The sequence below is a fragment of the Kwoniella bestiolae genome, chromosome 3 (assembly GCF_000512585.2).
Source record: "Kwoniella bestiolae CBS 10118 chromosome 3, complete sequence".
In the NCBI taxonomy this organism is placed as follows: Eukaryota; Fungi; Basidiomycota; class Tremellomycetes; order Tremellales; family Cryptococcaceae; genus Kwoniella; species Kwoniella bestiolae.
The window spans coordinates 623,599-646,626 of NC_089243.1; the positions used below are offsets into that span (position 1 = coordinate 623,599).

A 23,028-nucleotide genomic window follows, 5' to 3' on the forward strand; every position below is an offset into this window, starting at 1 on the left:
ACCATCTTCATCATCCTGTATAATAAGCTCCCTACTCGCTACACACTATCTCAAAGCCAACATAACATGACAAGCGAGAAACTTCCCACCGAAAGGGGATCGACTGACGTTAACGACGCATCCCCAACTTCTACTGGAAGCGATTCCTCCCACAATCATTCTTCCTTATGCAAGAACATCTCCATCGCGAGGGACTATGCGAGGTATTTTAAAGACCTGAAAGATGCTAATGGCGGAAACTCGGAGCTCGAAAAGGCTAGATCGAACCTGATCACCTCTCTTGAGGATGTCAGTCAAGCTGAGTCACTTTCAGGTGAATCGACGGTCTGTCCAAGGTGCGCATCCCAATTATCTTTTGGATCTAGTAATCAGGATGCGAGCGATTGGTATAGAGGGAAGCTGCAGACTGATCTCTGGGATTTGGACAGCGAGGCTGCTCAATTAGGAGTAAGGAGGACTTAAGAAAGATCGCCCTTGTAGATTGCCCCTTACCCGCATGCTAACTCCATCTTTTGGCTGAGCATTTGGCTATCATCTGATATCAGTCTTGAGCAGGAATGCATATGTGTATAGTACAAAATGGTATAAAGATTCGTACAGCGAATATCCATGAATCTAGAAAGAAACCACTTTACCCTTCGCTTTCGGTTGCTGGCTTATCACCCTCCTAGCAGTCAAAGGTATCTTCTCCCCCTCCTGTTGACCTTCCCTCTGACCTTCAGGCGGACCCTCATATCCCCCTGGTAACCTCTCGCCCAAATCCCCAGTAACCGGATCAACTTCCCTCAACCTCTTCATGGGCCTCTCACTATTCCTAGCTGGTAAATGCTTCTTCCTCTTCCCCCTCTCGTTATCACCCGCTTTAGCTAGGTTCTCCCTTGACTCAACCATAAAATCATCTTCGTCCGCCCCTGCTCCCTGACCGACACCCAATACAATCTCACCCCTCTTTCTGGGTACATCTTCACCGGTCTGTTCGGATGCCTGACGCCTGGGATCGTCCGGACAATCTTTGGCACGGTGTTCGACGGATTTGCACACTTTGCATGAACCCCCGTTGACGTATATCCCCTTGCCGCCGTTTGATGGACAACCTGAGGATAGGTGGCCTGTACCTAGGCAGATGTAACATGTTGCGTATGGGGTGGGGTTGGAGGAGTCGATAGGTTCAGGACAATCATGCAGGGAGTGTTCGTTGGAGTTGCACCTGATATCATCATGGATGTCAGACACGTCTGATCTCTCCAAACGGAATGAAAGAGCACCAGGCATTTTGAGGGAAAGGGAATGATGCTCACCTATAACATTTCCCACCGCCCGTTACTTGAGATCCAGCTTTCCCACCCTTTCTCTTCATCCCGCTCTCTCCTGGTTCAGCTCCGGCACCTAAAAGTACGTTCGGGCAATCCTTGGAGGCATGTCCGACACCTCTACATGCAAAACAAGTGACATTGGCATTCTTCTGCTCATTCCTCCTCTGTTTTCGTTCTTCAGCATGCTTCGCAGATAATTTGGCTCGTCCTAATCGCACAATCACGATGATCAGCCTAAATCGCCCATAAGTCTATCGTCACCGGGAGAGGGAGGGTCGCTCACTGGAGATACCCTCGTCCTTCCCCCAACTACTCTTCTTAGCATCCGGACCCTTCTTCTCTCCTATAGCGACCCTCTTCCCGGTCTCATCCTTCACCCTCTCCCTTCCTCTTCGCTTCTTCTTCTTCTTCTCTATGCCGCTGGCCTGTCCTTCTCCGTGGGTGGACGGTCCATCTTCACTCGCACCTCCCTCGGTGGATTGCTGGGCTTCCTCAGCAGCGGATTGGACGAACTTCTTTCGGCCCATACCAATCGATGTGAAACGAGCCATCTTGATGTTGATGTTGAGGTATGATAAGACTTCTATGCGACTTGGTTGTGAGTCCTTCTTTTCAATAGTGTGATGTGTATATCTCAATGAGAGATACCTGGTGTAGGCGGCAAAAATACGAATGCAAATCCTTGTGATCACAACAACATAGCGACTTTCCAACTTTTTCAGCTATCTCATGAATGTCACGTGACATGACAGTGTCTCCGTGCCTGTGCATTCCATCTATGGAATCTTTCGACTCTATTATGGTGAGAGCAGGTGCATAAGATTCATTCATGTTCATTCATCATTGCCTATATCCAATCAGCCCACGCCCACAGGTCTAGTCTCGTCAACATGCGCCCCACAATCGCTCGCTCCGCCATCCGAGCCATATCTCGATCAACAGCCGGACCTTCCGTCCCAGCTCGAGCCGTACTCGCTTCCACCTCCTTTCGAACTTTCTCCTCCACTACCCTAGCATTGAAGAAGAACAAAGGTCCCAACGTCAAGTCACCCAAGCAGAAGCTCAAAGTCGTGGAGGATGATGAAGCTGGTGCGAATGATGATCCTGGGGCTGGCGAGGTGGTAATTGCCGACGTGCTCGAGAAGACTCAGGGGAAAATTGAAAAGGCTGTTCATTGGGCCAAGGCGGTCATTTTTGAGGGTGTTGAAAGGGGACGAGGGAGAGTTACACCTGGTTCGTCTAATCTCTTGCCCTCTTTGCTCTAGCTCTAATCAATCCCTCTCCCGGTAAAGTATATGTCGAACATGGTGTGCTGATGTGTTTATGTGTGACAGCCCTTCTTGATTCGGTTAGAGTACAGCTACCGGATGGACCAGGACAGTGTCATCTGAATGCTGTGGCGTCCATCACGACCAAGGGGAATGCGCTGTTTGTAGAAGTTTGGGATACGGACGTAAGTATCCTCCAATGTAAAGTAATCACATCCTCAACGATTGACATATGAGCTGACATGACTGTAGGCCACGAAACACGTTGAATCTGCCATACACGGGGCCAACTTACCAGGTATATCACCTCAGAAGACTGGCGCGAATACATTGAAGATACCAATCTCCAGGTAAGCCACGACCTCTCAATTCCTGACAAACCCGTGGAAGTGGACGACCTCTTTTCGCTGTTGTTATTCCGAATTGATCTCAAATGTCATATCGAGATCCAGAGTCCTCGACAATACGGCCTACAGCTGATTCTTTGATCTTCAGACCCACAACAGAACAACGAGCCGAGATCCTCCGATCGCTCTCCAACACCGTCGAAGCTGCGAAACAGCAAATACGGATGGCTCGAACGGACGGATTCAAGCATCTCGGAGGAAGGAAATCAAATGGTACGGACGAGGTGCAGAAATTGGTTGACGACGCTAGTAAAGAGTTGGATGGACAGATGGTCTTGGCTAAGAAGGAGTTCGAGAAGGCATAAGTAAGAGGGTTGAAGAAGGATAGATTCGGTAGGTATATGTATATTAACGTTGCATTGCATAGATATTACACACGCCAAATCTTATTGGATATGAGGCATTTGCATTACTCACCAGTCACCGAACACGATACATACTTGCATGCCTTTTTGGTGGACTGCTGCACAAAGATGACATTTTACCACCGAGAAAGAGGAGTGCATGTCCCTTTGTGATGGTACCTTTGTGTGCGCCTTGACCATTTTTTGATTGATATGACACACTAACACACCAATCTTGTGGAGCGATATCCTTTGACTGAAAACAACGATATATGATGATGATATGATGTCAACCTTGCGTCATACCAAAGAAGATAACAGAAAGAGAGATACCACTCAGCAAGGTACATAAAGACAATTGATAGAGCTTGATTTCGGTCAACACTCATACCAGCAACAATTCTGAAAGTTCAACCTACGAAACTATGGTATACGCTACATCAAAGATTTAAATCAAAAGTATCCACACAATGCACGGATCAGCAACTACCACTCGAACCACTCACCACACTTCCCACAGACAGAACCGAATCAGGGGCTTGCAGGGTGTGAGTTCCGTCTCTGCTTTGACTTGTACTGTGTCTCAGGATGATCAGCGGGGAATTCCACCGATTGACTTGTACTTGTAATGTATTAGGCAATCAACAATCCACGTACCACCCACTCTGGCCGAAGTCACGCTGAACAGCAACTGCACCACATGGGTGTCAAGCCAGCTCAGTAAGTCCCTTGACTGCGAGAAGCAGCAATTGGCTAATTCACTCACACAGCCCGAGTATCGGAACGAGATTGAGACACTTCTTCCACCTTCCTGGTATATCGCATGGACACAGGTCGACTCGAAAAACCCATACTCCTTATAGTACCACACACACCACCACTAGGACCGCCTATTAGGAATTATCTCTCCCCGGCACATGCATCGAACACCGAAGAGACGCCGTTGATGCGGGCGGTAAGATAGAAAGTTGTACATACTGTCCTGTAGCCATACAATTAAGCCGGATTCTGCATGTATCGTTAGATTCTTACTCTTAATTGTTTGCTCTAAAGACCTCCTGATTGTTTCTCCGACCCGTGTGAGCATGGTCATATCAATCATTTATTGGATTTAGAATCGGACACAGGAGTTCCTTCATGCCCCGCCGTACCTGATCCACCATCAGTCGAGATTCCCAACCTCCGCCACTCATTCCAGACAGCGTCACAGACAGCGTCTGTCCTACAATCAGGATCACCACAGGTCTCAGTCGCTTGTGGGTGAAATCGATCACACTGATTCTCAGTACAGGTGCCGGTCGCACTGGTGTCGCCGGTATCAATCCGGTACAGCTTGGGTCGCTATATTGCAAGCAATATATTGATATCATTTGTTTCCATTGCTCAGCCCGATAGAACAGGACACGAACCAGTGAAGTAGAATAGAATGACACTCACCTGGGAGCCTTGAGTGTCATCAGTGTTTTGGCTTGACATGTTTTGAAATCTGATTGAATGTATTTCCGCAAGTTACCGAAGACTAGTAAATGGATCTCAGATTTGATTGGACTGGTTTGGAGGCCGTCGAGACAAAGAGCACTGTGATTTATATCGGCTGTGCAGAAACGAACAGATATCGCGTTGCAAAGGCACAAGTTTGGGACTGGGATATATATGGATACAGTATATATCGCACTAGTAATTCTTCGACAGAGCTTTCTGACGCGGAGTCGGTCGGTTTTATAAATTCAGATTCGGCGGCTCCTGAAAAGTCAGAGGGTTTCCTGCAGACAGTCCTAAATGTGTATGATACAAGGACAAGCACTTCTCACTTCGAGGTGGTAATACTTCAAAACTAACAGACAAGGGAAGGTGTTCACCGCAGGGCACCGCTTTGTGGCTATCTAACCTTTCTTGAAAGGAGCGTCGACGTTCGAGGTCGAGGCGGGACAAGCCAAAGAAGCATTTTTTGTTTTGGCTCAGCTTAGAGTAGCGGAGAGCGGCGGGACAATGCAACTCGAGATCCAGCGTCGTACGGGTGACCGTCATGACTCGACACCTGAGCGGAGTGTAGGTCGAGAAGCCGAGTAGGCTTGCTGAAACGATACTCGGTTCTCAGCACCCTTGATCGATAGAGAACGGACCTTATCATGCACGCCGCGCACTCCCAATGGTATCTTCAGGCATTGATAGGAGAACACTGATCCCCTGGATGCATATTTGAGATTTGAGTACTTCGGGCCATCCACTGATGCGTCTCCTCGCCTCTCACAATTAGATAGAAGCGTCAGCTTCCCACAAGCAGGGACTATCCAACGATCTGCCAGGTTAGTAATCGATCGAGAAAGAAGCATCGTTATCGAGAAGGTATACACAAAATCCCATCAAGATCCAATCTATACGTTATAGTTCCTTATCCCACCAATCCCCCCAGCTATTCTTCCTATCACCCCCACTCTCATTACCCAATCTCTCATTCCGCCTCCTTTGCACCTCATCTTCCTCCGCTTCATCCTCATTATCGCTCCACTCATCATCATTAGCATTATTATCCCACCCCTCAAAATCATCTCTCAACCTCTGAGTCCTCTCCTCCTCCGTTTCCTTGGATTTACCAAGTTGGGCTAACGGCACTTCCGCCGACCCATCATCGTGATGATGCAGGTCGTGCTCGTTCTGCGAAGTAGAGGTATATCGGTGTGAGTTCGATCCGATCAACGGGGAAGTATCGTCCTCTGGTATAGGCTTTCCATAGGCGTCTAGCTCGACTGTAGATGACATGGATTTTTGATACTTGTGGTATGAATATAGTGCGATACCTGTATGGCCCCTCACACAATTAGCTCCCATGTCGTTGACATGCAAAAGTTATTGATAGTGGAAGCTTGTAACTCACCACACACCGTTATCACCACACCGATGATGTTCAGTCCAGTCAGCTGATCACCGAAGACCCAAGCTGATATTGATATTGTCGAGACTTCTTTGAAGATACCGGCGATTGAGAGTGGTACGACACCAGCCCGCTGGATGATACTACAATCATGTCATACTCACTGGTCAGCTCTATCCCTATGGCCTAATTCGGGCAGCATAGCATAGGATCGAACTGAACTCACAAATATTCACTCGCGACCATAGCAAAAGCCAAAGCACCCGGCAGAACAATCACTCCAACAGTTTTAATCGCCTGAAACCCGACGAAGAAATCGCTCGATAAGATTTCGAACCAACCTTCCACTATCATACTGACCAGAGCCAGCGTCACCGCCATGAGTGGGGCGAGCCAGAAAATAGTCGCGAACGGGTTACTCAGTCCCATCCCTTTTTTGTGCATTACCAATTCCGTCAAAGCCCATCTCAAACCTCCCAATGCGGATGCTGTGAATACCATGACGATTCCTGGGATCGACACCGCGGTGGTATTGAAGACCATACAGAATACACCGAATGATATTAGGGTGATAACACTGATAAGTCGGAGGGAGTAGGCTTCGAGTTTGAAGGTGAAGGCGAAGAGGAGGACGAAGATGAGGGTGGAGGATTTGCACATTGCTATTTCACGACGGAAATTCAGCTCAGCTGGTGCAAATATTGTATGATATCAGGAAGGTCAGATTCGAACTCACTGTACAGACTCAGTGTAATGGTCTTCAGACTAAGATTCGATAATCCTATATCACCTCCCGTAGCAGCAGCAGTAGGTAAAATCTTAGTTCTATACCTCAACATTCATCAGCTTGCAGCCCATGCACCTGATGCAGAAAGTACCAACTCACACATATTCTTTCCTGGTCGGTCTCTCCTTGGGTCTGAACCTATCTGCGAACGTCGCTCTTATCAGAGCCGCCAGACCGAACTGTACGACCATATGACAACAGGTCACGAATAACGGATAACTGAATCCATAGTAATTCGGCGAGAACATCCATTTGTTGTATAGAGATAGTAGCGTTGCAAATGTATACCTGTACGAGATAACACAAATTTATGTTAGAAATCTTCAGCTACGGCAATGCGTATCGAAAGGCAGGGGGTTAGGACGGTACAACTTACCACGACAGAATGAACATCCCAGTTACAACCACGTTCTTCCACCACAAAGCCTTCTTCATCTCGAGCGTCGCATGTCTATGACTCTCATGCCCAGGCTCAACTCCTATCACCCCCTCATCCTGTATATGGATATTATTCTGATCTTGATGTGCATATATCAACCCGTCCTCTTCATCTTCACTCTCCACTTCCTTCTGCTGCTGGCTCTTATCCGATATGAACGATTGATCGCGTTTGCTTTCGTCATCACCATCATCGTACGTCGGCAGGGTATTCGAGCCGTTTGAGGATGTTGAATGGGATACAAATGGAGATGGATTCGGGGAAGGTGAGAGTCGATGGGCTTGACGAGAAGGTCCAGCTGAAAGGGCGACGTCGGTCATTGCGAAGACGATTTGAAGACCAGAAGTGACTGGTGTGAGGGGGAGTAGTGATTATAGGATTGTCCCTTGGGCTACCATGAGAAGAGGGCTGACCACGTGCTGCGAGATGATGGAAGATAACAGTCGAAAGTAGGAAAAACCAAAATGGAAGATGGATGAGAAGGCCAATGGGTGTTATCTATAATCCTTTCTCTAGTCTAGGTTGAATTTACATTTTCAGTCGCGTTGTATGGTTGTATGTTTGTATGGTGCGGGGCGCCGATGACTGAGTATCAACTTGGCAACACAGTAGGAAGATGACAGATTGGCAACAACAGACATGAACGTGGGTGGAAGCCATAGGTGTACTTTGGCAGGTATATGCGATGTATGAGATGGAACGATGTGGGCAAGATGCATGAGAGTGAGCATAACCTAGAAAACGCCCGAAGTAGCAGAATACAAAATGTCTATAATGTCCATTTGGTTTCTACTGACTTCAGTTATTATAGGATTCCCCTCATGTGATCTACGACGATCCTTACTCCCCTGTGCTATCATAAAGTCACCCGGTACTCATGCTTATTACCTAAATGCATGTTAGAGGTATGTCTAATGCTAAGATCTCATATCTTGGTATCATATAATACAACTCAATATCCTATTCCTCTATCCTCTATCCTATACCCAAAAGCAAAACGTCTATGTATTTACATGACCATCTATCTCTCCACCAAAACGTCCTCCTTTGCTCCACCAACGTTTGAGTGAAGAGCCTACTCATTTATATCGACTTTATCTCCCTTGTATCCGAATCCAGGCCTAGAACAGGACATCAGCGTCAGCCTCATTCCTTTACATGAGTGTAGACATAGCCTCACCACATGACCATCGTATGTAAATCCTCTACACCTTCATCACTTATCTTCACACCTTCAGCATTGGCTATTATACCTCGAGTCTGCAAAAATATACATCCATCAGCCTCAATTCAGGTGTCTTTGACAACAGCGGAAAGGATTGAAAGAGTGAGACTCACAATACCCATAGTGACCTTGATAGCAGGAGCCGACACCTTATAATTCTCCAGCACCTTATCATCATCCATCAAATTCCCATCTCCCGCCTTAGCTTCTCTCTGACGTATCAATCTGAGGATATTTCTCGCAGCAACTTCAGACTGGTAATAAGCCGTATGTCCAGCTTGGATAGCCCCCGTCTCCGCACAATCTCCACAAGCGAATATATGCGATAAGTCCTGTTGTTGCTCTTCTTCTACCTCTTCATCGGTGGATGATCGGTTGGTAGCGGTGGAGGAGGTATAATCGGACGAAGGCGGAGTAGGAGGTAATGACAAACTCAAGTTATTCATCCTGTCTTCTACCGATTCAGAGTTACCGTTTTCGTTTAGAGCGTGGACTTGGAGGGTGGGATGTACCCTGATTCTTCCGGATGAGGGACAGATGACGGATGGGTTGACGGAAGCCATCAGAGCGATATGTGGTTTCTGACCGGTACAGGGGAGTACCAAGTCGGCATCGAACGTCCTGCCGTGATCTGTCGTGACCACTTTCTTCTTGCCGTCGAGAACTTCAGGATCTTTGGGCCAAGTCATCACTCGTTCGCCGAGGACGACTTCTACACCGAGCTTTTGGAGTTCGTCGATGACTATAGAAGATGGTGATGATGAGCGTCAATAACTTAATGGAATGGATCGGCGGTAGAGCTTACTTTTAACGTGGAATTCTATGGGATACCTAGGCATGACTCTTGTTCTGGAGTGCAAAAGGGTGACTTGTTTGGAGGGATAAAGGTATTTCAGATCCGATGCAAATTCTGCGGTTGACGAAGGATAACATCAGATATCGTCATCCATCACAGCGATACGCATGTATGGAAGGATCCTGGCAAGATGACTCACGAATACCCATAGCACCCGCACCAACCACCACAACATGCTGAGCCTTCTTCAACCTCTCTGCCGACTCCTCCATCCACCTCACACCATGCTTCTTCGTCCCGCTGACATCCTCCAATTCCTCTCCATCCGCTTCCTGCACTTCAGAGGAATGTATGATCTTTGACCAAACATTCACCGGAGAGGGCATCGACGCCCCCAGTGCGTACACACAATAATCGAACTGGATAGTCTCCTCTGGTCCATCATATTTCCCATACGTATCTGGTGAGTGGGTGGATCTAGGCTGCTGTTTCGATTCGTCCATGGTAGGTCTGACGAATGTAACTGAATGAGCGGTCAGTCCGACGATCGAGCCCTGGATGAACTGATGTCGAGACTTCTTGCATGTCGATACGGATAGTGGGTCGGAGTGGTGATCTGAACCATCGAGGGTGGTAACGGATGATGGAGGGGTGGTGGGTGGAGTGAGTGGTTTTTCGGAAGAAGAAGAGGATGATTCAGGCTCATCGAATATGTGCGTGTAAGGGATGTATGCTTTGGGAGCATGTTGTGGAAGGACGGCGAATCGAGGGAATGCGTAGAGATCTATCAAGGGGGAGAAGGATCAGTTTTGCCGCTTTAAATAGGTACCAAGATCATGTGGGAATAGTTGATCATTGTGAGCGGGAATGAACATTGGGTTCTGTATGATATAGCTCGATGGTATGGAACCAAGATTGACTCACGATTGAAATGCGAATTCCTATCGATAACTACCAACCTCCAGTTAGACGGTAACGATTTAGACAAAAGATCCGCAGCTCGTTTTCCACCATAGGCTACACCGAGCACCACAACAGTCTTGAGTGGTCCACTAGTCAATGTCATTATAGCTGTACTAATAGTTCGATCGGCCGATACCAAGAAAGAAAGTGGGTTAAATCAAGTGGGGATGGGGAAACAAACAATGGCTTGTAGTGATGGTAACTGTGTATTTTAGGTTGGACTAAAGATCGGAAGATATCTCTCCACTGTATGTTCTTTCCTTTTTGATTTTGATTATTAATGAATGAGAAGAAACACAGATCGACAAGGATGAAGAACGATTACCTTGCTTGTATGCTAATATATGAGAATGATTGATAGCAAAGTCAAAGATGGGAATGGAAATGGGGGATTCGGGTGTAAGGTGTTATATAATTTTGCAGAGTGGAGCCGGGGAATTGCGGAATCCAATTCAAGTCTGATGATGAAATGGGATGATGAGTGAGTTTTTTTTATCTGATAAAACTAAAAAAAATATGAGCTCCTCAGGATAAGACCCTGAACATCCACAAATTCCCACTTTCATGCTAAAAAGGAGGTGAAAGCGCTTAAATCCGAAATGAATTCTATTTATGAGCAGAATGGCGCCTATACATGCATATGGTATGGTATTCTGGATGAGATTGATTCCTATGGATGGGACCCACCTGTCGAGACTAATCAGATAAAGAACAAAGGAAAGACCGGCCGAAAGTTATCTATTGACTATCTTATGCCCATGCTAATCCACATGCTCATGTGACTGAGGTAAAGCAGAGTAAACATGAAACGTTCCTTTCAAACGTTACATTCGAATCCTCAACCGGCCGAACTCCTTTGATCCCTCGATGTTTCTTTGAAATCGTGTTCCTGTTCTTTAGCTACTCACTTTGACCAGACAACAACAAACAAAGCGCTAAACGATGCATTAGAATCTCTCATGGGCCTTGTATCTTGTCTTGATCAATCACGCCATCAAATGCAGAGATTGTTTGTTTCCGAGGTACAACCTCACGTCTTATCAGATGATCTGACTAACATAAACCACCGAACCTTGCCAAGAGGTATCGTATTGACGCCCCGCTTTGAGCGGTCCGAAGTACACTCCTGCCGCAGTGAATTTTTCGGATTCGGACAGACTGCAACAACACAGTACGATCGTGGTTAAGCGAGCAGGTCTAGGTCAAGTGAAGAGAAGATTGCCAAGAGTTCGATCAAAGTTCGGACAAGACAACTGAAGAGCTAAGAGGGATTGATTCCGATCTTACAGGTAGACGCTCTGATAATCTAGAGCATGAAGAGATAGAGGCCATCTCGGACGAACGTGTCGGAACAGATATCGACAACTATACCACAGCGGCGAAGTACTGAGTCAAGACACACTGGACGCCATTCGATACCTTTGTCAAGGCCGATATGATGGTATGCAAAGATAGTACATCGGTATATGAACGCATGAACTAAAGAAACTATAAAAATAGAAAGATCACTCCTACACTCCCCAATCTCACGCTCTAGCCTCCTTACGTTTCCTCTTCTCGATAGCCAGGCGCTTCCTCTCGAGGTTCTCTTTCTGCAAAGCAAGAATCGAATGAATTAGCATATCATCTCACTCCGTTAACAAGGATGTTGCTCGAGGGAGACTTCGCACTCACTTCAGCAGCCTTCTCCCTGTTGGAATACTGCATCTTCTCGTACAGCTTCGCCTTCTTGTTACTCATCATGATCTTTCTCAGATCCTCCTCGCCGCTCTTCTTCCCAGCTCCAGCACTTGCAACCTTCGTTGAAGCATCCTTCTTGTTCGCCTTGATAGCTTCCTTAAGTTGGTTCCTAAACGCCGAGTGGGATACTCCATTCTGTTCAGCCTCAAGTTCCGCAGCGTGCAATAAAGATACGTTCTCAGGATCCAACGATGACGCCAACAATGCTGGCGGATATTTTCCGGCTTCCTCCTTCTCAGCTATCTCCTCATCTTCATCCGATTCCTCTTCTGCAGGAGCATCTTGTTCGATAACATCTTCCTCTTGGTCCGCTTCCTCCTGAGCTGCGGTGATCGCGGCATTCTGCGCATCTTCCAACCATGGTCTATCCAATTCACCTTCCCCGTCCCATGGACTCAGGTGGGGGGGTAAGAGCTGACCTGGATGGTATCCCTCGGAAGAGATGATCTTCTGTCGGTTCACACAATCAGCTACCCATTGAGGTTGGATCCAAGTCCATTTCCTCCCGTTCTCCATTTCCCTCATCCTTTCCACCGTGATTGGTCGATCAATAATTACGTGGGTGATCGAGTCGTCGGATGGTTGAGGGGAAGAAAGCGACGTAATGATTTTACCTCCCATAGCTCTGATCACGAATTCCCATGTTCTTGAAGAGGTTTCTCGAGATAGGTAGAATGTGTAAGGCGAGAATAAGAGGTTCTGCTTTGATGTAGAAGCGGCGTTGGAAGTGGTGGCGAGAAGGGAGTTGTACGTTGTCAAAGGTGCTGTAGCGACATCTTCCACTTCTTCGCCGGATTTCGTTGGTCTCTCAACGAACTCTTCATCATTCTCGTTGGTCTCTTCTTCAGCGTTGTCGTCCTCATCCATCTCTACATCGGCATCACCTCCTGTGGACGCTTTGATTCCCTTGATAGCTTTCCTAACAGCCTTCTTCGATACTTTTGAGCTTTCAACCCCCTGGTTATCCTTCTTCTCTACCAACCTGAACGCACCGACTGATTCTCCCCGTTCGTCCAATTCCACATCCAGTGGTGGAGGATAGACAAGGTTCTCCTCGGTGTACAACTTGAACAAGGTAAAACTTATCAAAGTCCTGTACAGGTCCAAGAAGGTCAAGAGGATTCTGAAATCCACGTCGGTAGGAACATGCTGTTGGAATTCGTATCCCTCCAACCATCTAACTTTGACTAATTCCCCACCTTGTCCCGGAACTTCACATTCGTAGTATATTCCTTTTACTCCCAAGAATAACTTTCGGAGAGAGTTGGTCCGAATAGCCCAGACCTTCCATTCGGATATCAATCTTGAGCATTCGGCGATCACTGAGGAGGGAACGAGGGTTTTACCGGGTATAGGATTCGTAGGGAGGGTAGAGAATAGGTGAACGAGGTTCAAGGGGTCTTGGAGATCTTGTAAAGCCAATGTGAAGGTTGGGTACCTATAGTCGAATGAGAGGATACATCAGCTATACAAGCCCGTTTTAACGCATGATAGCTGCTGTGGGATACGTTCGCACCACACTCACCTCTCTTTCACAAGATGATCCAACCTCGCCACAGGTTTAGCCTCTTCCAAATTCTTCGCCAAAGCCCATTCACCCCTGCCCAACGCTCTGGCCAACTTCTTTGCGAAAGCCTTGTGTTCTCTGAACTTCACCAACAAAGGTTCGTGGAGAAGATACTGAATATCTTTGTGGTAGTAGAACGTAGCGGGGGCGGAGGAACCTTTGTTGGCTCGCTTTTTGTTGAGGGGTTCTCGGGGGTAAATACCTGTTTTGAATCATATGAATCAGTATGAATTCGATCAAACATGCTGAACATGTATCCCTTCTGAGATCCAGTCCTTGGACCAACGTTGGTGACAGGGATCTACCCACCTTTCAAGATACATAACCTCCTGAAATCGGACAAGGAGATCTGCAATTTCTTTAAAGCCTGGTTCCTCGTCACATAGTTTTTGGCGCTGTACGCATCAAGATATGATCAGCTTATGACTACGATTGCAGAGTGGAAGCTGACATACGCTCCGGATTCTCCCTTTCTCTTGATCTTGGCCATTTTGACTGGATGTCTTGTTCTCGTACTGATTATCTATCTAGGGGTTAACAACGAAGCTTCAACAGCAAACTAGCAGATCTCTCTCTGAAAATCAAAATAAACTTTTTTGAAATGGGTGGACGTGAAATCTTCAACCAGATGTGGAGGCGAGTCCAGTTGAATCATTTATCTATCAACTATTTAATTATTTTATCCCAGTCTTCCCCGCCACGTGCCGGTCGATACAACCTCCACTTCGAGCTCTCTGTTTACAAGATTTCAGTGCTCGGTCATGAGCTTTTCTCTGCCTTCCTACTTCATACGTGATCACGAATGATCCAGTCGAGAAACAAGACGTAGCAAAATACAGCCGGGTACTAGGAGACATGGCCAGACCATGTGATATATGTGGATCACGAAGATGGAGGAAAGATAAAGTGACGGGCAATGCGGTGTGCGAAGAGGGTCATGTCCGACAGGTCAGTCTCAGCTGTCCCTTCCTGTATCTCCACCCTCCTATGGGACTTTGAGCTAATTGACGTCGTGCTTGGAATAGGACTATAGATCAGAGGTCCATGATATGGAGATTGGTGGACCGAGACATCATCTGCAGAGGAGGAAAGTGGGTAGGAGGAGAACCAGGATAAATAAGCGGAAAGAAGAAGGAAGGGCTAATCCACTTTGTGAGCTGGTGCTTTCAGCTTACCTTTTGACGACTATCGACAGACAATGGCTGATATATAAGATTATAGTTTACCATGGACAAGAAGCTGAGTATCTTCGACTGCAGGCGTTGCAGCTGCTTTTGAGATTGCAAGTTCAAGCTATATCGAAATTGTGGTCTTTGCCTGATACATATGAGGTAAGCTTGTGGAATATGCTCGAATGCCTGAAAGCTTATTCAGTACACGATGTAGATTATAGTTCGCGATCTATGGGCGTATCAGCTCTCACTCTCGGTTCTACCACCCCTACCAGACATGTCGAAAGAAGACGATATGCAGGATGAGCAATCGCAGGTACCGGTTATAACCAAGCAGAGTCAGCCTAGTCAATTGAATGATATCGATATGGGCCAACTAGGCGAAGATGACAAATCCGATGAAGGGGATTCGCAGTCAGAGGATGAGAAGTACGATGAGACCGATACTGAGAAAGAATCTGAGGGAGAGATCGATCTTGAGATTCTAGAGAGGTTGGAAGGATCAGATCAAGATGAGAATGCACGGCACGATGGTGGGAATACATCGAGTGAGGAGACAAGGAAAAAAGGCAAGAGGAAGAGGAAATTGAGGATATCAGATACGATCGTAACGTTTGTTATGGGATTATGGATCATGAGAGTACCTTTTATGGGTGTTGATATTGAGACGTGAGTGGTTCCATGTCCATCACTCTTCGCAGGACAGAACAACGTCGAAAGGTGATCTTGCTGACGACTCAGGAATGCCATGTCTAGCGCAATAAACGAGATGCAGATTCCTTATATCGATTTCTTCCATACCACCTACCTGGCGGAGGACATGAGAAGACATATGAATAGGGATGTTGCGAGTTCGCTCTCACCCTTGGTCAGTTCCGTTGCCCGTGACTACCATGGAATTCGTGTGACCGGACAGAGCTGATATCATGGGTTTACAGAGATCACCTTCTCCCTCGCTCATCCACCGGTCGTGCAAGAGCTTCGCTCGTGTATTGCATAAGAGGTACGATATTCAGATACCTGAGATGAATGTTCATCCGGTCATCTGGCGAATCATATCCAATTTGGGAGGTACTCGTAAGCAACCTTCCCATTCTCATCATCAATCATGACAGAGGAGATGTTAATCGTTGATTATATTATAAACAGCTACTACATACTCTCAAGTCACTCGACTCCTTTCCATCTTGGATATCAACCTCTCCCTAATCGAACGGGAAATCCAAACGTACCTCAGAAAGTCTCGTGGTCGACCAAGAGCAAAAACCAATGATAATTTAAGCGATGATTCCGATGAAGAGCAGCAACAACAAAGTAAGATGGAAGCGTATGAGCGAACGTTATTGTATCAAGATGTAGTTGCTCCTGAAGTGGCGATAGTAAGTGCTTGGGTGATTATTATGAAGATTCTCTATGGACTGGATGGGATTCCTCGGTCAGTCAGGTTCTGCCCTTTCATCATACAATGCTCAGCAGCTGATCAGACTGACTTTGTAGTGAAGCGCTCCTGAAGTCCGATCCGGCTATTGGACTACCAAATTCGCATATCTGGTTGAACGAGTTGAGGGGGAGACTCGAAGAAGGTGTATTACAGGGAGGCAGAAAAGACGTCCAGAAGCAGTACGTTGGACTCTCGCTTCAGTCCGAGGTCTGGAAGAACGCACAGCTCATTATGCATATGTAGGCATTTCAATACGATGGACGAAGATGAATTGGATCTATTTCTCGAGAAGGCTGAAAAGCTCTTATTGAACCATCGGGCCGAACCCACAGGTGAGTGCTGCTTATCAAAGTCATTACCGCCCTTACACATAGCTGAATTTGAATAAATACAGATATAACACCATTTCCACTCCTTCCGCACAACCCCGTCCCACCATCAGACATCACCCCCAATTCATGGATAACATTCCACGAGTCCACTTCTCTCCAAGCTATCAACCAAATCCCGCATAAACCCATTCAACCCATCACGGGTATCAACAAGTCTCTCCCCTTGATGCCAGGGGAGAGGATACGGTCGTTTTCCGCTAATGATCCTTATTTGGAATTACCGAGTGAATTGGAAGTGGTCATCAACGCTGCGAGCGAGGCTGTAGGATGGGAAGTTGGGGAGGTAATGAGGTTTGTAGAGGCTATGGAGAGGAGGTTGGAGGGGTTGAGACCTAGGGATGAGAGGGGAAGGAAGGGGAGGGATGACGATGAGGAAGAGGGAAGTAGGAGCAGAAGTAGGAGTAGGAGTAGGAGTAGAGCTAGTAGCAGGAGTAGGAGTAGGAGTAGGATTGGTGGTGCCAGATCTTCATCGAGAGAACCGAGCTTGAATCGAGTAGCTAGTTTGAATAATCTCAGAGCGAGTAGAGAGCCCAGTCTGAGTAGGACGGCGAGTCGGAATAGGATGAATAGTAGGGTTGGGATGAAGGGAAGTAAGAGTTTTAGCTAGCGTTGTACGATATATGATGCATCTACTGTCTATATAGGAATGAGTATCCGGAAAATATTACACTTGAGGATGGATGTCAAGAAATTCGATTGACTATATCATGTTGGAATTCTCCTCTCTTCTTCTTCTCCTCGTCTCGTTTGATTCTCCTTCTCCTGCGCCTTCCCCTTTTCAAATGCTTCCCCTACCCCACCTCCATCCACCTATATCTCCCCTCCCTTTCATCTTCTCATCTCCTTCACTTTTCTTCACATCTACGCCCTCTCCCTCTCCAAATACTCCAAAAACCCCTTCGCAAACTCCCCGCACTTCCTATAACTAATCTCGAACCCATCCCTCCCGCCATAGTATGGATCCGATATCGCCTCTGCCTTGGTCTTGGACTTGCCCTGTTGAGAAGAAGGGATGGAGGGCGAGAAGGAACCAAATAGGCTGATCTGGGAGGTGGATGAGGATGGCTGGCGGTTGAGGAGGGTTTGGAGGCTATGTCCAGGGGAAGGGTGTGTCAGTGAGGAAGATGGTGAGAAGGTTCGTGGATGTGGGTAGTACTGGATGGAAGGTCGGTCGTTGCGTTGGGGACGATCGAACTCACTTGGATTGATCCATCGCTAGGATATAATTGAATTTTGCGAAATCCTCCTTGATCACTGCTCGGGCTATACTGTCCGCTTTGATGCCGTGCTATCAATGAACTCAGATCAGCTTGCATTCTGCCGAGACGAGAGTGTAGATGTCATATTCCAATCTTGACTTGATGACACTGGGGCACGAGGTATCGCTGGATTGTTATTTGACTAGACTCACCTTCTTACACACCGCTATCGTCCTAGCATCCCAACCTTATCAGCTTACCCTCGCAATGTCCCCTCATGACATATTCATGTTGACCCATACAACAAGGGGGAGAATGGTATACCCACCTATCATCAGCCTCTTCACCCTCATGATAAGCCCCAGTCCCCGCAGAATCTACGTAAATGTCGAACTTCTGTTGTATACTGAGATGCGTCGAGATTTCGTGTTTGAGGACAGCTTCAGCCATGGGCGATCGACTATATCGTAGAACGAATAAGCTTAATTTAGGAGATCACGATGATTCCAAAGCTTACCAGATACTGTCATCGTAAGAAGAGAATGGTCGGATGGACATCAGTATATAGCGATTGTACAGAGATAGATAGGTAGGTGCGTAGAAAGAATACTCACTTGCTGTGCCAGGGGAGAAGGATAATCAGTCAGCTATGTTTCTTTATCTCAGGTGGTGACTGACAGCTCACCCTAGGCATACCATCAGGACGGTTATTCTCTCGCGCTGGTTGGTCATGATGTTTGGTTTGTTCGCTCGTATCTTAGTGTAATGACAGATAAGAATGGATGAAAATGAAAGACCGAAGACGAGCAAAGCAAGAGATTGAATTTTATTTTATCGTAATCTTATCTTTCCACTCCCTCGTGGCGATCTACATATTACTTACATTACACCTCAATCCCAATGTATTCCTCTTATGATGGTTGAGAGATCCCGTTCCTGCCTAAGTAGGAGCAAGACAACATCGAATATATACAATACATCACCAATAGTCAATATCCATTCTTCATCATTTCATAACGTATATCTACAAGTATCTCTTTCCTACTACCTTATCTATATAACACAAGACTATCCCCTCCTACCACCCAATTTACCAGCCAGCTCAGCTCTCAACAGATCTTCCTTTGATTTCATCTCCAGCCCGCTCTGCGACCTCAGATCATTGATTACGTCTTTGGTCTTTCCGAAATAGACCGATGAGAGGAGGTTACGCATTTTGATTCTGGATAGACCCGAATCGAATTATATCATCAGCAAGCGATCCTTCTTCGGACATTCGGCATGGACGATACCACACTCACTCCATGTCTTCTACCATCCTTCCTATATTCGGTATATGCCCTGCAGAGTTGGTAAGTGGGTGATCTACTTCTGCCTATTTACTCGAAGAGGTCAGTCAGTACACAAAGCATTATATATCGACGAGTGGTTGAATTGATTGATTATTGAAGCTGGGTTATCACTCACCTGCCTGGTCATACTTCCACTCAACGTCACTCCGCCTTTCCCATTACTCCCACTCTCCTCCCCGTCCTTCCCCTTCAGCTCCGCCTTCGCCAAAGTCTTCGTCTCAAGTACCAACATGACCGTAGAAGTCAACTTGTACTTCGCTGATCTACCTCGTTCTTGACATTCAAATACGTGTAGGGAATCCCATGAGCCCGAGGGGGTAGTCTCTGGTTGGTCTGAGGTGGGTGTTGAGAGAACTAGAGGTATAAAAGTACGAGTAAGCTTGGTATGCGATTGACTGGAGTAGCCAGATGAGGAATTGTCCCATCGACAGACTGTCTCATAAAAATACAGTTGGTCTCCACCAGATGAACCAATTCACCCTTCTTCATCAATACCACACCTGCGAAATTTATCTCCTTGCCTTGTCCTGGATCGTCCTCCAGATCCCATAGATATACACTGGATATACCTCCTTCAAAGTACATTTCTCTGTATGTATCGAACGCTGCATTGAGGGATACTTCGAGTTCGCGCAGTCGTGAGGAGGGTACGGGTCCGCCAGTGGATGTGGGGAGGTAGTTGTTTGACCATGGGGATCTACGAGGTGTATTAGCGGATTGCTCACGGGGTAAGTTGACCTGTGCGATGAAATGGAGATGAAGGGATACGGGGAATGGAAGACTTGGCATATATGATTGATAATGTGAGATCACGTTCAACGTAAATGACACGATAAAGACTTGCGCCTCAAAGTCGCTCAACTCACCTGAACGAATCCCCATCCCTATTATAATCGCACCCCAAAAACTCCCTCCCCTTCTCACCATCCGTCAACACTTTCAACGGCTGATCTACATTACCCAGCAAATCATCTGCATATTCCGGTGCGAGGTCGCATAATGCATTGACGTTGTCCTCTACTTTGGTAGGGGGTAATCGCCTGAGGAGATCGAGGAGGGAGTCGAAGGTGACTTGTCAAGTGAGGAGCATTAGCTCTGTCTGTCATTTGTAGGGGACCAGGTTTCCAGCTAGCTAGGTGAGTACTTACGGTCTGCTTCTGCCATTTTGAAGGGTATTGCAGCTTGCGGGTATGGATATATAGCTGCTCTGCCACTGTTATATCGGCTGTTGTCTTTTACTCATTTCATAGCATCAAGCATGAGCATTACCAGCGTTCATCGTCATAGCTCACACCTCAGCTCCCGACGCGGTTTCCCAATGAGCCTGATGACGTGCAGGATAGTGGGATGAGGCTGATAATTTGATAGTGATGATCGGGATATTACTCCGAACATCAACGTTCCTTACTCGACTTTTTTTGACATCACCATCAAAACATACAAGAGGAGCTCATCCTGCTCACGTCTTGCCTGCATTCATCCACATCTATAAAATCATATAATCCCATCGTAGAGACTCCCACAAGTCATTCTCCTCGCAGACATGCTATCAAACATGTCGCGATCCATACACCTCTCCCGACTCCCATCGATAGCAGGCCCATCACGAATCCCATTCCGATCTTCCCCATTGCCACCTATAAAACCGATACTTCGATCAACATGTCCTTGTCGAAGGCCGGTTCAATCTCGAACATTGTTTACCAGAAGAGGAACATCATTTTGGACACAGTCATACCCCTCCGCCGAAGCACCCCAAGTACCATACACACCTCCACCGCCCGATCAGCTGGCAGGGAGGAACGAAGAGGTAGATGGTCAGAGGAGGGATAGGAAGCAGCGGTATTTGGATAGTCTGATGGACAAAGCTGGGGAGCTGAGTCTGAGATGTGCGTTGGTTTTCGACTCTCGTGCGACGCCGAATCATGACGGATGAGTGCTGATGTAAATGGGTTGACGTAGGTTCCGTACTGGATGCTGAAGGAAATTGGACAGCCGAAGAAGGCAAGTATAAGAAATCTGAGCTATGCAGGGAACATGATCTGGATGTGAGTTTTGATCTCACTGGCATATCATTCATTCCTGTGCAATACGAGATCGTTATTTAGAATAACAGAGCTGATATACCGTACTTCCTGCTTAGCCCCGAGATCTCCGAAAACTCGATTCCCTCGCCCCCAACCTCGTGCCCATCATCCTAACCCGACGAACATGTATAATAATATCAATGCTACATATCAAAGTGCTCATCAAACCTGATCGGGTCATTGTGTTTGATAATAACGAGATACACCAGGAATCAGAGACTCAGAGGAGGTTCAAATACCACTTAGAGAGGAATATCAAAGCTGGTTTGGGAATTCCTCAGAGTGTGGAAGGGGAGAGTGGAGGAAAGGATTGTGAGGAGGCCGTGTTGTGCTATGAGCATAGGTTAGTTTTTGTTTTACCCTACTATCGTTCTTGCACGTCTCGACGGGACAGTCGTTGGAAATTCGAAGTATGGAATTGCTAACTTCCCTGTGATGCTATACAGAGCGTTGGAGTCAGTCCTCGTAGCATCTGCCAATGCTCTGGAAGAGGAAATGGCATTCACTCGACATCTTGTTCAGCACCTCTTATCAGATTTGGAAAGCGATATCAATCGCGAAAACTTGAAAAGGCTGTTGCACTACTCGAGGAAGATAGTAGGATTTCAGAGTAGAGCGAGGTATGTGAAACGAGCTGTGGATGAGGTTCTGGAGTCAGGTAAATCTATCTCCGCTTGTACTTGGCAGGGTTCTGCTGACAGAGTGATCATGACATAAAGACGAAGATCTCTCTGCGATGTATCTTACCTCCCGAGCTCAGGGTCGACCGAGGGCTTTGCATGATCACGAGCAATTGGAGTTGCTTCTGGAAAGCTTCGTTAAGCAGGTGGAGGAGATTGTCAGTGAAGTCGATACGACGGTGGTGAGTGATCAGCTACCCTCTCGTTGACTTTTGAGTCGATTCAGCTGACGTACGTTGGCAATATTAGGCAAACATGAACTCGACTCAGGAGATTGCCGAATTGATGCTTGATTCAGGACGCAATGCCCTGTTAGCATTGGATGTGAAAATTTCGATAGCTACACTAGGAATTGGTACGGGCGCATTGATAGCTGGATTATTCGGAATGAACGTAAGTGACCCCGTGTCTCGCCATCAAAGATCGTTGATGGATTATAAGCTAATATTCAAATCATGCCCCTTAGTTAACCTCGACCCTCGAATCCACACCCTACGCATTCCTAGTCGTCTCAGGCACAGCATCCTTCATAGCCCTCCTAGTAATGATCTACGGAACTAAGACTCTCCGTCGAGTCCGGAGGGTCGCCCTATCAGATGGGAGATCAAGGACCGACGAGTTGGCGATATTGATGAATTCGAAACGATGGGACAGGTCGGTCGAGCAATTCTCAAAAGGGTATGATCCCTTTTTGGTAGATAATCATAAGAAACAGTTATTGTGGGATAGGATCCTATCGAAGAACTGGAAGATGAGAGTGTTAAATTCGTCTTTCGCTTCGAGCAAACGTGCACAAGCGCAGGCTCAAGCACAAGCTGCCAAGCAGGCTAGAGCACCCAACAGACAGAACGTATCTTCCTCGACGGTTGGTGCGCTGTGGCATCCCGAGATGGAAAATGGAGTTTGGAAGGGATTTGGACATACTAGGAGATGGGCCAAGGAGTAGTTAATTATACGGATATGGATAAAGGTTGGGTTGAAAGT

At 46.8% G+C, this 23,028-nt stretch overlaps 11 protein-coding genes across 11 annotated transcripts; 5 read left to right on the forward strand and 6 right to left on the reverse strand.

Annotated features, from left to right (window-relative positions):
- Positions 1–66: 66 nt before the first annotated feature.
- On the forward strand, positions 67–462 carry I302_104913 (uncharacterized protein; the record flags this gene model as incomplete). The annotated part of the gene is made up of 1 exon (XM_019195589.1): positions 67–462. The coding sequence occupies one exon, from the start codon at positions 67–69 to the stop codon at positions 460–462; it is 396 nt and encodes a 131-aa protein (XP_019042412.1).
- Positions 463–615: 153 nt separating this feature from the next.
- On the reverse strand, positions 616–1,864 carry I302_104914 (uncharacterized protein; the record flags this gene model as incomplete). The annotated part of the gene is made up of 3 exons (XM_019195588.1): positions 616–1,207; positions 1,299–1,521; positions 1,597–1,864. The coding sequence occupies 3 exons, from the start codon at positions 1,862–1,864 to the stop codon at positions 616–618; spliced, it is 1,083 nt and encodes a 360-aa protein (XP_019042411.1).
- Positions 1,865–2,203: 339 nt separating this feature from the next.
- On the forward strand, positions 2,204–3,293 carry I302_104915 (uncharacterized protein; the record flags this gene model as incomplete). Its single annotated transcript, XM_019195587.1, has 4 exons — positions 2,204–2,546; positions 2,648–2,766; positions 2,834–2,931; positions 3,077–3,293. The coding sequence occupies 4 exons, from the start codon at positions 2,204–2,206 to the stop codon at positions 3,291–3,293; spliced, it is 777 nt and encodes a 258-aa protein (XP_019042410.1).
- A 509-nt stretch (positions 3,294–3,802) lies between these two features.
- I302_104916 (uncharacterized protein) lies at positions 3,803–4,229 on the forward strand (the record flags this gene model as incomplete). The annotated part of the gene is made up of 3 exons (XM_019195586.1): positions 3,803–3,880; positions 3,970–4,052; positions 4,103–4,229. 3 exons carry the CDS (start codon positions 3,803–3,805, stop codon positions 4,227–4,229), a joined length of 288 nt encoding a protein of 95 aa, XP_019042409.1.
- A 1,485-nt stretch (positions 4,230–5,714) lies between these two features.
- On the reverse strand, positions 5,715–7,750 carry I302_104917 (uncharacterized protein; the record flags this gene model as incomplete). Its single annotated transcript, XM_019195585.1, has 6 exons — positions 5,715–6,130; positions 6,208–6,347; positions 6,431–6,866; positions 6,941–7,029; positions 7,091–7,279; positions 7,368–7,750. 6 exons carry the CDS (start codon positions 7,748–7,750, stop codon positions 5,715–5,717), a joined length of 1,653 nt encoding a protein of 550 aa, XP_019042408.1.
- Positions 7,751–8,505: 755 nt separating this feature from the next.
- Positions 8,506–10,517, reverse strand: I302_104918 (uncharacterized protein; the record flags this gene model as incomplete). Its single annotated transcript, XM_019195584.2, has 6 exons — positions 8,506–8,551; positions 8,611–8,690; positions 8,769–9,397; positions 9,461–9,565; positions 9,651–10,235; positions 10,376–10,517. The coding sequence occupies 6 exons, from the start codon at positions 10,515–10,517 to the stop codon at positions 8,506–8,508; spliced, it is 1,587 nt and encodes a 528-aa protein (XP_019042407.2).
- A 1,423-nt stretch (positions 10,518–11,940) lies between these two features.
- Positions 11,941–14,211, reverse strand: I302_104919 (uncharacterized protein; the record flags this gene model as incomplete). The annotated part of the gene is made up of 5 exons (XM_019195583.1): positions 11,941–12,006; positions 12,089–13,592; positions 13,680–13,923; positions 14,031–14,116; positions 14,177–14,211. 5 exons carry the CDS (start codon positions 14,209–14,211, stop codon positions 11,941–11,943), a joined length of 1,935 nt encoding a protein of 644 aa, XP_019042406.1.
- Positions 14,212–14,576: 365 nt separating this feature from the next.
- I302_104920 (uncharacterized protein) lies at positions 14,577–17,333 on the forward strand (the record flags this gene model as incomplete). Its single annotated transcript, XM_019195582.2, has 10 exons — positions 14,577–14,669; positions 14,747–14,873; positions 14,943–15,052; positions 15,108–15,562; positions 15,650–15,761; positions 15,832–15,964; positions 16,043–16,328; positions 16,391–16,513; positions 16,578–16,666; positions 16,729–17,333. The coding sequence occupies 10 exons, from the start codon at positions 14,577–14,579 to the stop codon at positions 17,331–17,333; spliced, it is 2,133 nt and encodes a 710-aa protein (XP_019042405.2).
- A 254-nt stretch (positions 17,334–17,587) lies between these two features.
- On the reverse strand, positions 17,588–18,657 carry I302_104921 (uncharacterized protein; the record flags this gene model as incomplete). The annotated part of the gene is made up of 5 exons (XM_065869959.1): positions 17,588–17,816; positions 17,926–18,014; positions 18,138–18,159; positions 18,254–18,385; positions 18,611–18,657. The coding sequence occupies 5 exons, from the start codon at positions 18,655–18,657 to the stop codon at positions 17,588–17,590; spliced, it is 519 nt and encodes a 172-aa protein (XP_065726031.1).
- Positions 18,658–18,993: 336 nt separating this feature from the next.
- On the reverse strand, positions 18,994–20,441 carry I302_104922 (uncharacterized protein; the record flags this gene model as incomplete). The annotated part of the gene is made up of 6 exons (XM_019195580.1): positions 18,994–19,147; positions 19,227–19,300; positions 19,393–19,631; positions 19,757–19,974; positions 20,144–20,348; positions 20,426–20,441. 6 exons carry the CDS (start codon positions 20,439–20,441, stop codon positions 18,994–18,996), a joined length of 906 nt encoding a protein of 301 aa, XP_019042403.1.
- A 391-nt stretch (positions 20,442–20,832) lies between these two features.
- On the forward strand, positions 20,833–22,990 carry I302_104923 (uncharacterized protein; the record flags this gene model as incomplete). Its single annotated transcript, XM_065869960.1, has 7 exons — positions 20,833–21,166; positions 21,240–21,325; positions 21,421–21,707; positions 21,811–22,022; positions 22,084–22,226; positions 22,294–22,437; positions 22,511–22,990. The coding sequence occupies 7 exons, from the start codon at positions 20,833–20,835 to the stop codon at positions 22,988–22,990; spliced, it is 1,686 nt and encodes a 561-aa protein (XP_065726032.1).
- Positions 22,991–23,028: the final 38 nt, after the last annotated feature.